Raw genomic sequence first — 18,363 nt, forward strand, 5'->3', positions numbered from 1 at the left:
TAGGCCAGTAAAGGTTTTGTGAGGCATCCAATTTTTCATTATAGGAATGGAAAATATTTTCATGCTCAGATAGCCAAGACATATCTTGATAATGTCTAGTCACAATGGTAGATCCCTTCACCAGATTATCTGATATCCTTGTATTTTGGGAAAAGATTAGATTTTCAGACAGTTTTTGTTCTTTTCTCACAAAAGGAAGACTTTCTTGTGGGCTTTAATAATATTTCTGTCTGAGCAGCCTTCTTACCTAAAATGTTAAACCCAGCATTAGTTGCTAATCAGTTGTGTAAAACAGCTTCCTTAGCTTCTGAGGCTTTTATTAAATCTGTGGTATTATGCATGGGGAAAACTTTTCTGATGATATTATTGACTTTCTTCCATAATGTCCTACTTTGGTCCTTCATTGTGCTATAGAGGGGACCTTGTATTCTTGAAGGTTACCTGAAAAGGCTTCAAGTGTGATCTTAGTAACTGAGTGAACCCTTTTTCTTAAGAACTAGCTCAGTTAATTGCAGAGAGATTTATTGCCAGCAGTGGGCCAGTCACTTGGTGATGAAGTTTTATGGCCATAGCAAGTTATGAAACAAAGAAAAATATAAAATGATTATTAATTCTGTATGGACCCCCGATTCTGTGGTGACACTGATAGAAAGGGAGAAAAGGGACTGGAAGATGCTAAGACAGCTTTTCTACAATCTGTAAACTTTAATTTGATTTGTTGGCATTATAAATGTGAGATCCTTGCCCAATAATTAATGAATGTACATATTTCTGGGGGAAACGCTCATGATCTTGCTATAAATGAAACCAGAAGAAAGAATGAAATGGCAGATAAGTGGAAAGATGGTTCACAGGCACTCCTTGGAGGAAAGTCAAAGAAAGACATTGGTAGAGTTGATATATGTCATACATACAAAGGCAACAAGAAACATTTTTAATAAGAGATTGGCTTTGCATATAATAAGTAGTTAATAAATGCTTTTCATTAGTTCATTCCATCCATTTATTTACCTGTCCTATATTACAGTACTGATGACAAATATTTGCAAAAAGACAATCATGAAAATATTTGCAGATTACACAACATCAATTGAGGATTAAGAAGTAGAGAAATTCTATGAGGATCTTGATAATATTCTTTAAAAAACCCCAAAATTCTTATCTTTTGTCTTAAAATCAGTTCTGAGGCATAAGAGTGATAAGGGTGAGGCTGTTAGGGTTAAGTGACTTGCCTAGAGCCATACAGTTAGGAAGTGTCTGAGACCAGATTTGAAAGCAGGACCTCCTTTCTCCAGGCCTGGTGGTCTATCCATTGAGCCGTCTAGCTACCCCTCCTGATAATATTCGTATAGAACTTTCCATCCATCTCTTCAAATTATCCTAGAATACTTTGGCTGTCTTTGGCTCCCATAGCCAGTGTACCTTACATTATATTTAACTGTTGGAGATATAAAAGGCATGGTGCCTAATGTGGCATCCATCCCTCCAAATCTCTTTCTGGGTTTTCTCACTCATCCTAATATGCACTCATGATGGTAGGGATGGAGAGTTTTCCCAAGGATTGGGGGTGGGATGCCAGTGATCACTGTGGGGCTACAACTTATCCTCAAGGTGCTGAAAATAACCATCATATGGAAGAAATAGATGGATACTTTTACAGCTGCAGCTTCCGAGTCCCCACTAGCATGCTTCCTATTTATACAAATATCAGTAAAAATGGCAACATTAACTCTTAAACACGAAACATTTATTAAAAAGTCAAAAGAAAGAATAATTTTGACATTAATTTTATTCAGTAGAAGACAGGAAAAATCAAAACATAATACAACCACTAACTTGGGAGGTCCATGGCCCCAGAATGTAGCCATTGTCTCCTTGGGAAACATTCTATACCAGTGATGGTGAGCCTTTTAGAGGCAGTGCTGGGTCCTGCCCCCACCCCATCTCTCAGACTGAGTGCCAGGCCCACCCACCCACCAAACCCCTCCCCCCCCACTTACCCCACACAGGTGAAAGAGAAAGTGCTCCCATTGGGCTGCTAGGCAGAGGGGCAAGTGATGTGAAAAAATATCATCAGGTATGGTAGAGAGAGGGGGAAGGAAGCAGCCCTACTCAAGTCCCTCTGCCTTTCTAGTAACAAACTAGTGTGTGTGTGTGTGTGTGTGTGTGTGTGTGTGTGTGTGTGGTGTTCACAGAGAGCACTCTGCATGCCATCTTTGGCACCCATGTCATAGGTTTACCATCACTGTTCTATACTATCACCTCCTCTTAAAGAGGTTTTCTCATTCTCCAGCTGGTCAAAGCCTTTCCCTGTTACTCTAAGGTCTATGAAACAATGCTAGGCTTTTTTGGTTAGCAGAACTCTCAAACCTAGTATCTTCAGAACTTGCCAGTTCTACAACCTTGGCTGGATGCCACGTTGAGGCAGTATGACCATTTTCAATGAAAAGTAACTCCTTTTAATTCTAGGATCTGCAAAGCCATTCGTGGCTTGTTTTCTATAGGCTTTGAGAGATTTCCCCCTCTCAAGTCATAGATGGAAATAAGGGCATTTTAAACCAGCAGGTCTTTGAGGAATTTCACTTCTCTCAAGCTGGGGATGACATTAGAGAGTAAATCAGTCTTTACCCCAGTTAGTTCTTCACAGCATAGGATGCTGCTTTCACCAATTATCATTTAAGCATTAAAGCTTTCCTCCAATCAGTTCATCTCCCCACACCAGCTGCAGAGCCTGTGCATTTGTTGTCTGTCAGTTTTAGGCCCCTTGGCTCCAGGTTCAGGCTTTTAGTTTCTGATGTTTTGATTTCAGTAAACAGCTTCTCTGTTCGACTTCTCTTTTTTACCCACATTCTGGATCCCAGTCTTCTGTGCCTCAAATCATAACCTCTTTCTCAGTACTGTTACTCATCTATAACTAAGGGTGAGAAACCCCAAATCCACCTTTTTGTCAGATGTGACACTAATTATTATGCAACAGTTCCATAGTTCCCAAAGAATTCTTCAAGGAGGAGTTTCCTAGCAATAAACCCCAAAGTCTAGAAAATAGTTATATTTAAATGAATAACTGGGGAAAAATGCATGAAAGTCACCTCTACTATAAGGCAATACCTTTCTCTGAGAAATTGCTTTCTTTCAAAGCCTTTTCAGAACTTTTATCTGAGGAGTTGCTTTTCTTTTCTTTTCTTTTCTTTTCTTTTCTTTTCTTTTCTTTTCTTTTCTTTTCTTTTCTTTTCTTTTCTTTAACCCTTACCTTCCATCTTGGAGTCAAGGCAGAAGAGTGGTAAGGGCTAGGCAATGGGGGTCAAGTGACTTGCCCAGGGTCACACAGCTGGGAAGTGTCTGAAGTCAAATTTGAACCCAGGACCTCCCATCTCTAGGCCTGGCTCTCAATACACTGAGCTACCCAGCTGCCCCCAGGAATTGCTTTTCTTTCAGGCTCTCTCAAAACAGCTGCTTTTCTTTGTGAGCCAAGTAAAATATGGTTTTTCTGTCCCTTTTAGCAAATAGAATGTCTACATAAGAAAAGGGCAACATGTGCATGACATTTTTATCCAACTTTTGTGAAAGAACAGACATGTCATTTTTAACCTCTCCATATGCCCTATACCTAACACAATGTCTTGGGAAAATATTAAGTGCTTAATAAACATTTGTGGAATTGTTTAATTGAATCTGTAGGTTCTTAAGAGATTTTGTAGCAAGAAAGATACCCATATATACTATAAAGCTTTGTGAATATGCAAAGGAGCAAAAACACTCTCTACCCTTAAATGTCCCAGGTCTCTTATAATTATGAATATTAAGGTAAAGTCCTTTTGTATCTTCACATATCTTAAAAAATCTTTTACTCTGAATTTCTTTAATAAAGTCACATTTTTATAGCGAAATCGCCCATCCTCTGCAGTCATGACATTTGTTTCATGTGGCTGCATGTACTTTTGATTGACACTCCTACTCTTTATATATAATTACATGTACCTAAGATGGCATACTTTTTAAAGCAGAAGAAAGCTGCCGACTTACGTGGATGCCTTTTTAACCTAGGAACAGCAGCTATACAGAGGGTGGGTATCAGGGTAGGATTGTAAATGATGAAAGAGAACATGATCATATGGCTTGAGAGGTAGGGACACCAATTAAAAGGCTAATGCAGTAAACTCAGGAGAGAGGCAATAGGATCCTGAACTAAAGCAAAGAGAAGTTGGATCCAAAAGGACAGTAGGGAGTCCAAAGACATTGTGGAATTAGAATGGATAGAGCTTGGTCCTAGGTCTTGGAGGGTGAGGGGTTAAAAAGCAAAGGTAGCCAAGGTTTTGAGCTTAGCCAGTTGAGAAAACAAATGGATTCCTAAGAGAAGGGAGGATAAAGTAAATATGTTCTTCCAGATGTTGTTAGAAGTAATGGTGGGAGAAGGGGATTTAAATACACTGTTGGTGGAACTGTGAACTGATCCAACCATTTTGGTGAGCGTTCTGGAGAGAATATGAGCATATAAAATGGTGTCTATCTTTTGACCCAACAATCCTATTATTAGATTTGTTTCCTAAGGTGATCAGGGGAAAAGGAAAAGAAATGAAAATATTTTTAACAGCTCTCTTTTGTGGTGACAAAGAACTGTTAACTGAGATGTTCATCAGTTGGGGACTAGATGAACAAGTTATGGCATATGATTGTGATATAATACTATTGTGCTATAAGAAATGATCAACATGTTAAGTTTTAAAATATGGAAATACCTACATGAAATTATGAAAAATGAAATGAGTAGAACCAAAAGAGGATTAATGTTTGAAGAATAGCTTGTGAATGTCCACTCTCAGAGAAAGAATTGACAAACAGAAGCATGAATGGCATGGTTTATATATACATTTTAATGTAATCAACAAACAAATTTTTTTTAAAAGAAGTAATGGTGGGAACAAACAAGTAGAGTTTACTATGCAGATAAAAATGCTGACCTGGAGCTTTGGATATAGATCACCAGTAGATCTGGACAGGAGGAAATCTTCTGTAGGAAGCTGACAGTAGAATTCATTGGTAGGTAATTAGAGGAAAATTTGGAGAGGGAGAGAAAGAATGCCAAAGGCTGAGTTTTGATGCTTAACATTGTAGAGGGTAGGAGGAAAAGAAGCCAATAAAAAGTTCTTCTGGGTCTAGGATTGCATTCTTGGTGGAATGGGAGGCCCCTGAAGAAAAACATTGCCAAAAAGGTGAAGACAAGTATGTGTGTTGAGCAGAGATTCTTAACCTGTTTTTGTGTCATGGAGTATTATGTTGGTAGTTTCATAAAGCCTACAGATTTCTTCTCAGAATAATGTTTTTAAATGCATAAAATAAAATACAAGAGTTTACAAAGGACATTATTTATATTGAAATAAAGATATGGGTTTTTTTTCTTATATAAGCTCATGAACCACCTGAAATCTATCCACAGATCCTCTCGGGTAACCTCATATAAAGAATCTGTGATACAGAGAGAACTTTAAAAGCATGTAAAAGGCTGATTGAATAGAACTCAAAATTGAGTCAATAGAGGAAGTAGCAGGTGTATGAGCCAAAGATTTTAAATATGTTACAGATTATGGAAAAAATAAAACTAATCATGAGTTCATGTGATGTGTGTGTGTGTGTGTCAGAGAGAGAGAGAGAGAGAGAGAATGTTAGGGAGTGGGCAAATATGAATCCTCCCACCTTTCCTGTGCTTTGGTAATATTCATCTGTGATTTATCACACCCCCATACATTCACCTCTTTCTCACCCTTCTCCTAATGGGAGAGTGATATCTTTCAGAGAAAAAAAAGAAAATATTTGGCATGTAGAAATAGCTTTGTGAGATACACAGTTTAATAAATGTTGGGATTGCTTAGCATGCACTTTGGTAATTAGGAAATATTGGCTAATACAAAATTCCTAAGACAACTTGTGTTTAATTTAGCATTTTCTGTTTTCTGCTCTCTCTTCCCCATTGCCCAATGATGATCTGAAGGGTCTGGAGTATTTAGCCATATATAGGATCCTTTGGGGAAAGCAGTATGGTATTGTGCAAAGAAAACTAGATTTGGAATCAGAGCAGTGGAATCAAGTGCCAAGTCTGCTACCTATGTGACCTTGGATCAGTTACTTCTTGTCTCTGGTTTCTATCTTCTTCATCTGTAAAATGAGACGATTAGATTAGATGACTTGTAAGATCTTTTCTAGTTCTAAATCTATGATCTTGTGAATTACATTTTCCCTGTGCCCAATCTTGGGGGATGGGCTTAGGCAACATTCAAAACTGATGTGTGAACTCTTTCAGGATAATAGGTATCATTTAGTAAATTGTGACTTTTTGTCATATTGTAACTAAAAACCTGGTGACTTGAAATTTATATATGGCTTCTACATGTATTTGGTAATTTTTGCTCTCCAAGTAATTTATGCTCTAGGTCAGTGATGGCGAACCTATGACATGGGTGCCAAAGATGGCACACAGAGTTCTCTGTGGGCATGTGGCTACCCACCACCCACCCCACACCCTAGTTACTAGAAAGGCAGAGGGACTTGGGTGGAGTTGCTCTCCCCCCTCTCTACACTTGCTGAGGACATTCCTTACTTCAACCCTCTGCCTAGCAGCCCAATGGAGAGCTTTCTCCCTCCCCTGTGTGGGATAAGGGGGGGGGAAGGGCCCACCTGGAACTTGTGGGGAGGAGGAGCATGGCCTCTGGAGGGGGCAGGCACAGCACTCAGTCTGGAGTGGGGTCTGAGGGCAGGGCCTGGCACTCCATCTCTAAAAGGTTTGCCACCACTGTTCTAGATCAATGACTTCCAGTGTTGTAACGGCATTATACTTTTGTCATTGACATTTTGATCCCTCTCTCATGGACTGGGAGTTAAGGAGATAAAAAGTAAAATAAAAGGGTTCTGTGACTTCTGAGGGGAGTTGGCTTCCAAATCTTTACTGATTTTCACAATGTGTTGGTGTTAATATTTACTTAGCAGTAAATATTAATCCTATTTTTCAGATAAAGAAATTGAGCTCTAAAACTGAAATCTCCTGATGTTATTTGACATAGTCACTAGATTAGTTTGCCTGGTGCTAATGCTAAGCTTTCTTTAGACATCAAATTTCCTAGTTTTTACTTCTACAGGTAAAAAAATTTCTATGAAATTTTCCTTTTAGTTTTTCCATAGACACCAAAGTGAAATGAATTTGAGATTTTTCTTTAGCTATCATTTCTTTATTTCCCTTCTAAGTATTACCTTTGATCATCTAGAACCAGAAGATGTTTTAAATCTAAGTTATTGAGTTTGGGACATGCTAAGGAAATTTTCCTAAAGCAGCAGTTCTCATACTTTTTCATTTTAGGATATCTTTATACTCCTAATAAAAATTACTAAAAATACTAAAAATATTTTATACCATTTAAAATGATTAAGGACCCCAAAGATCCTACCAAATTTCTTTTATAACACAAATGTGATTTTGATAATATCAAGGAGAACAAAAAATGGAGAACGAAAACTACAGGCCAATTTCCCTAATGAATAGTGATGCTAAAAATTAAAATACTAGCAAGGAGATTATAGCAATATATCACAAAGATCATACACTATGACCAGGTAGAATTATGCCAGGAAAGCAAAACTGGTTCAGTGTTAGGAAAACTATCAGCATGATTGACTATAATAGTACTAACAAAAATGACATGATTATATATCAGTAGATGCAGAAAAGGGGGGCAAGCTAAGTGGGCTAGTAAATTGAGAGGCAGGATTAGACAGGAGATCCTGACTTCAAATCTGGCCTCAGACACTTTCTAGCTGTGTGACCCTGGGCAAATCATTTAATCCCCATTGCCTCACCTTACTGTTTTTCTGACTTGGAACCAATGCACAATATTGATTCTAAGACAGAAGGGAAGGGTCTAAAAAATAAATGCAGTAGAAAATCTTTGACAAATTATAATACCCATTCCTATAAAAAAACACAACACTAGAGATGGGAGGTCCTGGGTTCAAATTTGGCTTCAGACACTTCCTGGCTGTGTTACTCTGGGCAAGTCACTAGCCTTTACCACTCTTCTGCCTTGGAACCACTGCACAGTATTGATTCTAAGATGGAAGGTAAGGGTTAAAAAAAATTAGAAGGCAAAGGAATGCATTTCTTAAAATGATAAGTAGTATCTATCTAAAACCAGGTACAAGCATTATTTGTAACAACGATAAACTTGAAGCCTTTCCAAAATGATAAGAAATGAAGAAAGGACATTGATTATCACCACTATTATTCAATATTATACTTGAAATGCTAGCTATAACAATAAGACAAGAAAAAGAAATTGAGGGAATAAAAATAGGCAATGAAGAAACAAAACTATCCCTCTTTGCAGATGATATAGTTAGAGGATCCCAGAGAATCAACTAAAAAACTAGTTGAAACAATGAATAACTTCAGCAAAGTTGTGGAATGTAAAATAAACCCACATAAATCATCAGCATTTCTACATAATCCCAATAAAATCCAAAAGAAAGCAAGAGAAAGAGAAATTCCATTTATATACCTATAGACAATATAAAATATTTGTATCTACCTGCCAAGACAAACCCAGGAACTATATGAACACAATTACAAAACACTTTTCATACAAATAAGGACAGATCTCAACTGTTAAATATTAATTGTTCATGGGGTGGGCTAAGTCACTATAATAAAAAATGACAACCATTCATTTACTTATCCAGTGTCATACAAATCACACTACCAAAGAGCTAGAAATGTAGAGCTAGAAAAAGTAGTAACAAATTTACCTAGAACAAAAGGTCAAGAATAGCTAGAGAATCAATGAAAAAAAAAGTAAAGGAGACAGCCTAGCAGTTCCAGATTTCAAACTATACTACAAAGTGATTATTATCAAAACAATCTGGTATTGGCTAAGAAATAGGGTGGCAAATTGGTGGAATAGGTAGGTACACAATGCACAGTAGTAAAAGACTATAATAATCTTAATAATTTAATAAGCCCCATAATGCAAGCTTTGGGGGTAGGAACTCAATGTTTGACAAAAATTGTTGGGATAACTAAAAAGCAATTTGGTAGAAACTAGCCATAGACAAGCATCTCACATTGTATAACAAGATATGGTCAAAATGGATAAATTATTTAGATATAAAAGCATGATTTCACAAGTAAATTAGGGGAGCATGGAAAAATGTACTTGCCAGATTTATAGAAAAAGGAAGATTTCTAACCAAACAAGACATAAAGGAGATTATAAGAAGTAAAATAGATTATTTTGATCACATGAAATAAAAAACTTTTTGCATAAACAAAACAAATGCAGCCAAAATTAGAAGGAAAATGGGAAACTGGAGGGGATTCAGAATTTGGAGCAATTGTGAAATTTATAAAAAATAAGAGCCATTTCCCAATTAATAAATAAATGGTCAAAGGATATGAACAAGCAGTTTTCAGAGAAAGAAATCAAAGCTATCAAAAGTCAAATGAAAAATTGCTTTAAAACATTACAGGCTAGAGAATGCAAATTAAAACAAGTCTGAGATACAACCTGACACTTTCAGATTGACTAACATAATAGAAAAGGAAAATGACAAAAATAGTGGATAGGATGTAGAAATGGGACATTAATGAACTTTTAAAAAAAACTTTCTGCCCTAGTAAACTTTAAGACAGAAAGACAAGGGCTAGGCAAACAAGGTTAAGTGACTTGCCCAGGATTACAAAGGAAGTGTCTGAGGCCAGATTTGAACCCAGCTAATCCTGACTCCAGGCCCAGCACTCTGCCCCTTGAGACATCTAGCTGGCCTGTTAATGCACTATTGGTGAAACTGTGAACTATTTTGGAGAACAATTTGGAATTACATCCAATGAGCTATAAAATAGTGCATAAACTTTGACCCCACAATACCACTATTTGGTGAAAAGGACCTATTTGGGCAAAAATATTTATTTTAACTCTTTTTTGCGTTGGCAAAATATTGCAAATTGAAGGGATGACCATCAATTGAGGAATGGCTGAACAAATTGTGGTATATAACAATGATGGAATGCTAAATTCCAGAGAGAGAACTGATGAAAGCTAAGAGCAGATGGCAAACTTTTTAGTTTTTGTTTGTGTTTTCTTTTATAAGATAGTTAATGTGGAAAGGTTTTGCATGATCTCACACGTATAGTCAAAATCAAATTGCTTGCCTTCTTAAGGAGGGATTTGGAAATCAAAAAAATAAAAAAAATTTTAATTGATTAAAAATTTATTTCCATGCATTTGGGAAATATTTAATGAAATAAAAAAAGGAATGGCTACTTTGTTCAACGATCAGTTTTGAATTTTTACTTCATTAAATTAAACAAAGTTCAGTGTAAGGGGCACAATACAGAATAATTCTTTCCGAGATTATCTTAAAAATTAGGTATATACAGTTTAATGTGTCTACTTCAAATTTACATGATCTGGTTTTTTGTTTTTGTTTTTCTAACCTGGAAACACCAGATTTGGAAGAGTGTGTGTGTTTGGGTTTTTTGGTTTGTTTTATTTCCCTTTTCTAACTAACTTCTCCCATTAAAAATTTTTTTTCTCTTTCCCTCCCTCACAAGGGATCTGGAAGCCAGAGCACAAAATGAATTCTTTCGAGCCTTCTTCAGATTGCCAAGGAAGGAGAAACTACATGAAGTTGTAGACTGTTCTCTGTGGACACCATTTAGCCGCTGTCACACAGTGGGACGGATGTTTGCTTCTGATAGCTATGTCTGTTTTGCCAGCAAAGAAGATGGCTGTTGTAATGTCGTCCTTCCACTTAGAGAGGTAGAAACTGTCTCTGGATCTATTTGTTGTTTTTTCTGTTTTATGGGAGTATATATTTTTTTACATATCTTTCCCACTTTATCCCATAACTGGAGCAATGTTACGTGAAGCTGCAACAGTTAGAAGAAACAGCTTTCTTTCCTAGGTCAGAGATGAGTTTATAAATGTGTGAGTCTTCCCCTCATATGCAGTGGAAAACAAAGAAAACCCTTGTTTTTCTTTGCTTTCTCTAGTCCATTGAGAACTGAAAAAAAAAACGTTTTTAAGTGACTTGTATAAACAACCTACCCTGACATGTATAGTATTTATAAAGCTGTTATTAAGAATACACATGTAGCAATTAGAGCTTTTCTAAGGATTGTCAGCAGAGAGAGAAAAGAACTTTCTCCTTTGCAGTTCCCCTCACCAAGCCTCCTACTCTCCAACCCCTAAAAGAAATTTTTTGGGGGGTAAATGAAAAAAAAAAGAAGCAGTATGGGCTTTATGGTTTCTTAGTATTTTATTTAAAATTTAAAAATAATTCCTTAGAATTGCAAAAGATATTTAAATGAGTTAAGAATATTCAGAATAATAAGTAATTCAAATAATAAAAAAAATGTGTTTCAATCATTTCAGTTGTGCCTGACTGTGACTCCATTTGGGGTTTTCTTGGCAAAGATATTGGAGTGGTTTGCCATTTCCTTGTCCAGATCATTTTATAGATGGGGAAACTGAGGCAAATAGGATTGGGCAAATGTCTTGCCCAGGGTCACAGGCTGTCTAAGGCCAGATTTGAGCTCAAGAAGTCTTATTGACACCTAGATGGGTACTTTATCTACTGTGCTACCTAGCTGCACACTCCCCCTACCCCACAAAGAATACTTAAAACTAATATTTTTTTTCTAGTGGAAACAGCAAAGATAGGAAAATTTTAAAATCTAGGTTTATCCCCCAGATTTAAAGCAGCTGATTGAGTGACCTCAGGTTATTTAGTTCACCCCTGCCTCAGTTTCCCCTTCTATAAATTGAAGGTGATACCTGTGGTCCAGGTAGCAAGTGCAAGGTCAAAGAAAGACAAGAATAAACTTGAAATATGTCCTAGCAACAATGGAAGCAGAAACTATAACACATCAGGGACATCTCACCGAGGCCAGATGTTTCCTGAATGATGATGTAAGAATATGGAAGATAGATGTGTGTGTGTGTGTGTATGTGTGTGTGAGAAGCCCAATGAGCTTTTCTAAAAATAGTGCTAAACATGTGATAATAATGATGTGGTCGTAATTATTTCCTATTCATAGCAACAACAAGAACACTCAAAATAATCAGAGAGATTAAGATTTGGCTGAGAGGCAGCATGGAAGAGTGAACAGAAGAGTGAATGACTGAGGCTTATGTACTGGGGCTGATTCATACTGGCTCAGTACCAGGCCAGTCATCTCATTTCTCAGTGCCCTGGGCAACTCTTAGATTATAATTTGCAGACCAGCAGCTGATCTGAATTTTCTTGACTTGGGAGTATCCTATGTTAATTAAATCACAGGTCTGACTAAGGTGAAGAAAATTAAAAAAGGATTTGGCAAGTCAACTCTTGGATACCATCTTGCATTCTCTGAGGTTTGCTTAAATTCACCTCCTTTTAAAATTTATCATTATTATTATTTATATGTATTTTATTATTTATTGTTATATTTATATTTATATATTTTTGTCTTTTTATTTATTTTTTAAAATTTTTATTATTTTTTAATGATCTTACTGAAATAATATGGGTCCTGGTGATTCTTTAACCAACACCCGAAGATAGGAAGACAGGGAAAACCTTTACTCTCAGACACTTAAAAACAAACAAACCCCAAAACCTTATTTTCTGTCTTAGAATCAATACTGTGTGTTAGTTCCAAGGCAGAAGAGTGGTAAGGGCTGGGCTATGGGGGTTAAGTGACTCAGTTGGGAAGTGCCTCAGAGGTCCGATTTGGACCACCCAGGATCTTTCTTCTCTAAGCCTGACTCTCTATCCACTGAACCACCTCGCCGCCCTTACGCAGATGCTTTTGTTGCAGCTACCTTTCTGTTTCTCATTTTTTTCTGAATGTTCAATAAAACGACTTTCTTTTCCCTCATATTTTGGCATGTGTCCATTTTTTTTTAAAACAGGTAGTGAGCATAGAGAAAATGGAAGACACCAGCCTCCTTCCTAATCCCATCATTATCAGTATAAGGAGTAAGATGGCCTTTCAGTTCATTGAACTCAAGGATAGAGAGAGTTTGGTGGAAAACCTGCTCATGAGGCTGAAACAGGTTCATGCCAACAGCGCGGCACATTACAAGACCTTGAGAAATGAAGACACGGTATGATGCTTCGGATATCTAACATGTATATATGACACACGTGTGTGTGTGTGTGTGTATGGCATGTTTGGAGATCTTGGCTCAAATATCTATGCATATTTATATATATATATGTCTCTACATAGACATCTACAGATGTGTGTGTATAATATGCAATATATATGTAATAATTATATTTCTATATACACCTAGTTTATGTGACATACTCAGAAATTACAATTATTAACACTTCCTTTTTTTGTTTAAAAGTTGATTCCAAGACTACAAAAATTAAGATTTTCTAGAAATTCTGTGTAATGTGGAAAACAAAAAAGGGCACTTTGACCTTTCGGGTGGAGGGTCTAGGTGAGGATATTTATTGGATTCTATGGGAGGATGTGCCTAGCAGGCTGTTGGGTTTGCTTTCTCCCTCTGCCCACATAAGCTATCACGAGATTTCTCTGTGCAAGATACAGAAATGATTGTCACTTGACTCCAAAGCCAAGATTGCTGGTGCCTTATAATTACTGAGACCTGTTGATGAATTAAGAATGCAGACAAATTATAGTGCTGCTATTGAATAGCACTCCTGATGTATTTATTGCCAGGCACAGGAGAGGAGCCTTGACTGGGGTTCAGCTCTCATCTGATAGGAATGAGAAACACAATGCATTTTCCAGAACAGATTGCAGGGAAGAGAAGTAGATGTTATGGAAATAAGTAACATGGTAATTGGTGGGAGGTGGGTTTATTATTCCTTCCCTATTCATCTTCTCTCTATATAAAGTTAGACTCCTAATAATTTATTTTCTTTTACTCTTCATTTTATTCCATTCCTTCAACCCACCCGATATCTAGCAGGGGGCAGGCCACAGAAATGAGCGAACTTGTTTGTCTATAATTCTCCCAAGAGGGTTTGGAGAATTTGAAACTAAAAGTCTAAGCTAGATAAAGGTTAACTTATAAAACTCAATGTATTAGGGGCAGTGAGATGGCTCAGTGGATAAAGAGGGGGAGATCCTGGGTTTAAATTTGACCTCACATACTTCCTAGCTGTGACTGTGGGAAAGTCACTTAAACCCAATTGTCTAGCCCTTGCTACTTTAATAATACATAGTATTGATTCTAAAACAGAAGGTAAGGATAAAAAAAAACTCAGTGCATTATAGAATGCCTTCTTTAGGGTATCCGTTTCAAGTTTTTTGGTTGGTTGTTGATGGACTATTTAAGCTCTAGATATTTGTCTGATTCTTCCACCCCCTTCTGCCAATTGCTCTCAGAATTTCAGATAAGGATTTCCCAAAGGCTTTTGGAAAAGGACTCATTGTATGTTAGAATGATTTCCTCTAACCCTCAGGCTCTAACACAAACCCCATAGTCAGGCATTTAAAGCCTCTTACAACTTGCCTCCAAACTACCTTTCCAGTCTTCATACATTCTTTGTGTGGGCCTGCCAAACTGACCTGCTTCCTCTTCTCATCCATGATGTTTTATCTCCTCTCTCTTGTGATTTTGCACAAGTTGTCCCCCGAGTTAGAATGCACTCGATCCTGACCTTGATCTCTCCTAGTTTCCTTCAAAGCTCAGCTCAAAAGCCATCTCCTAAAAGTCTTTTTCTGGGTGTAGTGAGTTTCCTCACTGGGAATTAATTTCCTATGTCCACGAAGTCACAGGCTTGAGCCAAAACACAAACAGTATTCTATAATGCATTTAGCCTCTGTAGATTCATCCTGCCCAGCATAGAATTTTTGCTTCAGATTCTTCAAAGAATCCCTGAGGGTTATATAAATCAGCAGATGAGAGCAAAGGTTGGGGCGGAAAGGAGGAGAGAGGATGTTGGTGAGCCACTGCACTAAGTATCCAGATGTCAGGGACAATATTACTGCCCAAGAGGCAGACCCACAGAGGTCTCTTTGGCTACCCCAGTTTCTAGCTCTCCCCGTTTCTAGCTTCTACCCTCCTTTAACCTCCTCTTTTCTTTTTCCTTTCCAGTAGGACCCACAGTGGATAGACAAGATTAGTAAAACAACCCTCCTTCTCCTGCTCCTCCCACCCCCACAAAAGAGCTTATATCCATTTTAGAATAGATAGGAATAGAAAAAAAGGTTGGCATGAAATTTTCCTTTTAGAAGCAATGTTTGGAGATACATCTATGTTGTCTTTGCAAAGTTACCTGCTTTTTCCTTTTTTCAAAAGAAAAGTCACAAAAGATGTCAGACTTTTTGTTTTGGCACCTCTGCCTTGTGTGTGTCCTGTTAAGAACCAAAATAAAACCTCAGGGTGTACAATTCCATTGAAAAGGCAAAGCCTTGATGTATTTAATTCCTTGGTGTATTAGTCTAGTCTCTCAAACCACAGCTGGCTAGGTAGCTTTTAAAATTGTAGTTGTCTGTTATGTGTTGGTGGGAAGCCCAAAGCAACTCCACAGCCTTAATCAAGAATCAAATCCCTCCATTTTTCCTTTTCAGACGTCTGCTCTTTTTCAGTCAACAAGTATGTGCAATGATTCAAACTTTGGGACTCTCAAAATGTCTCCCAATGGTAACAAGGTTGACAAAGAATCTAGCCCTCTGCCAAATTCTGAGGCCTTGATAGCTGTCTTCCATCAGTCTGGAATCCAGAGCCCAGATTCCAGAATGGTAGGTACAATTCACCTTCTTTCTCTAGCCCCCATGCTTTTATTTTTATTTATTTATTTAAAATTTTATTTAATTAACAGAATATTTTTCCATGGTTACATGATTCATGTTCTTTCCCTCCCTTCCTCCCTCCCCCCTCCTGTAGCCAATGAGCAATTCAGCTAGTTTTTACATGTATCATTGATCAAAACTCATTTCCATATTATTAATATTTCCAATAGAGTGATCACTTAGAGTCTACATCCCCAGTCATGTCTCCATTGAGCCATGTGATCAAGCAGTTGTTTTTCTTCTGTGTTTCTACTCCTACAGTTCTTCCTCTGAATGTGGATCATGTTTTTTTTCTCATAAGCCCCTTTGAGTTGTTCTGGATAATTGCATTGACACTAATGGAGGAGTCGATTACGTTCGATTGTACCACAGTGTATCCGTCTCTGGCACAATGTTCTCCTGGTTCTGCTCCTTTCGCTCTGCATCACTTCCTGGAGGTCGTTCCAATCTCCATGGAATTCCTCCACTTTATTATTCCTTTTAGCACAATAGTATTCCATCACCAACATATACCACAATTTGTTCAGCCATTCCCCAGTTGAAGGGCATCCCCTCGTTTTCCAATTTTTGGCCACCACAAAGAGCGCAGCTATGAATATTCTTGTACAAGTCTTTTTCCTTATTATCTCTTTGGGGTACAAACCCAGCAGTGCTATGGCTGGATCAAAGGGCAGACAGTCTTTTAAAGTCCTTTGTAGCCCTTATGCTTTAAAAAAAAAATCCATACCTTCCATCTTAGTAACAATTCTAAGACAGAAGAGTAAGAGCTAGGCAAATGAGGTTAAGTAACTTGCCTAGTCACATAGCGAGGAAGTGTCTGAGGCCATGTTTGAACCCAGGTCCTTTTGACTCCAGGCCTGGTGCTCTGTCTGTTGAACCACCTAGCTGCCCTGAGATCTTTTTTGCCCCCATGCTTTAACCCAGATAGGCTAACTGTTGGATTTGGCTTAGAGAGTAATGAGCCCAAAAAATAGTTTTCTTAATAGCTTATTATGGGCTAATATTTACTCTGTACCTCTGTGTGCTAGTCATTAGAAGGCCACAAGTCTGCCATCCAAATCGCTGTTCCCAATTTCACAGCATTTTTTTGGTTACTCCATGTTCAAACATGGAAGCTGCCCAAGGCATGCTCCATGCTCCCTAAGATATGACAAGAGAAAGTGCCCATATTGGTTTATCTTCTTAAAGATGATGGCATTGCTTTAAACTTTCCTAAGAACCTTTGCATTAGTTGTTCTTACCACCTGTGTGATCTTGGGCAAATCACTGTTTCTTTAGCCCTTAGTGTCCCCACCTTAAAGTAGAGTAGGTAGACTTTGAAGTCCTCTTTATTTGTGATCTTACTTCCAATCCTTCAGGCTGTGTCATTTGCCTAGTTTGCAGAGTAAGATGTTGTCTGCCTCATCTCCATACCATTTCTCTGATAAAATCAGGAGTAAGGGATGGAAAGGTAGGATGGGCCTCATCACTTACCATTTTCATGTTGTCTTCTCAGCCAAAATGGTGCCCAATGTTCTACAGTTTCTGATTGGACGGAAAAGATTGGAAAACCTTCTCTGAATGGAATAAACTACTCTATTAAAAATCTGAAAGTTCATTGGGGACTTCATAATCTTCCATAAAGACCAGCTATCAATATCAGCCATCTTTTTTTTTGATTGGGACCAAATTTGTCTTCTAACCTGTTCATAAAGAAAACCTCATCTAAGCTTTCTAATGTCCTTTACCTTAGAATTTTTTTCTCCTGAGCACAAGCCATTGTTTAACTAATAGGCAGCATTCTTATTCCACTACAAATTGTTTCAGAACTGAAATAAAGACTATGGGGAAGGTAGGTGGCGCAGTGGATAAAATACCAGCCCTTGAATAGAGGGAATTGGGGTTCAAATATCGCCTTAGACACTTCCTAGCTGTGTGATCCTGGGAAAGACATTTAAACCCTAATTGTCTAGCTCTTACTGCTCTTCTGTATTAGAACTGATACTAAGATAGAGAGTAAAAATAATAAAAAAAAAGGAAATAACTATTTCTCTGTTGATGCTTATTACCTGTTACGTGGGCAATTCTTCCTCTCTGGACCTGCATTTCCTCATATATAAAATGAGGGAGTTGGATTAGATGGTCTCTGAGAACTTTACCAGTTCTAAGACTCTGCATAGTTAAAATATAGATCTTTCAGGTACTAGCATTGTTGATGATAAATAAGAACACGATGATCTTGCAATGCGTGAACCTTATGGTCCTGAGATTTTTAAATAGCTTTGGCCAGCTCTTAATTATTCCCTAAACCTCATCTTAGTAACTGGCTCCAATTTTTTCCCCACCACAACTTTAATTCATGAAGGATTGCTAAGAAATACCCAGATTGAGCTTTTCTTCCTTCACCCTCCCCTCCCCAACCCACTCCATACACTATTCTCAGTGATGTCCTGAAGGTTAACAGACAGGAGGACCACAGGAGAGGCTGTGTAAAATAACTGACCCCTGAATAAGGAGGTTGATTTCTGTCTGATTTCTGTTGATTTTTTTTCAGATAATGGAAGTGGAAAATTTCTTGAGTTCAT

At 37.6% G+C, this 18,363-nt stretch overlaps 1 protein-coding gene across 2 annotated transcripts in view; it reads left to right on the top strand.

Moving 5' to 3' along the window:
• The window catches only part of TBC1D8 (TBC1 domain family member 8), a 139,421-nt gene that overhangs the window by 101,836 nt on the left and 19,222 nt on the right, over window positions 1-18,363 (top strand). For both annotated transcript variants that reach the window (XM_007501140.3, XM_001369738.4), the window contains exons 6-8: window positions 10,592-10,799; window positions 12,936-13,130; window positions 15,578-15,748. In XM_007501140.3, coding sequence (XP_007501202.2) covers window positions 10,592-10,799; window positions 12,936-13,130; window positions 15,578-15,748 — 574 coding nt within the window. The remainder of the gene's footprint in view (window positions 1-10,591; window positions 10,800-12,935; window positions 13,131-15,577; window positions 15,749-18,363) is intronic.

Source organism: Monodelphis domestica, chromosome 8 (assembly GCF_027887165.1).
Source record: "Monodelphis domestica isolate mMonDom1 chromosome 8, mMonDom1.pri, whole genome shotgun sequence".
NCBI classification, from domain to species: Eukaryota; Metazoa; Chordata; class Mammalia; order Didelphimorphia; family Didelphidae; genus Monodelphis; species Monodelphis domestica.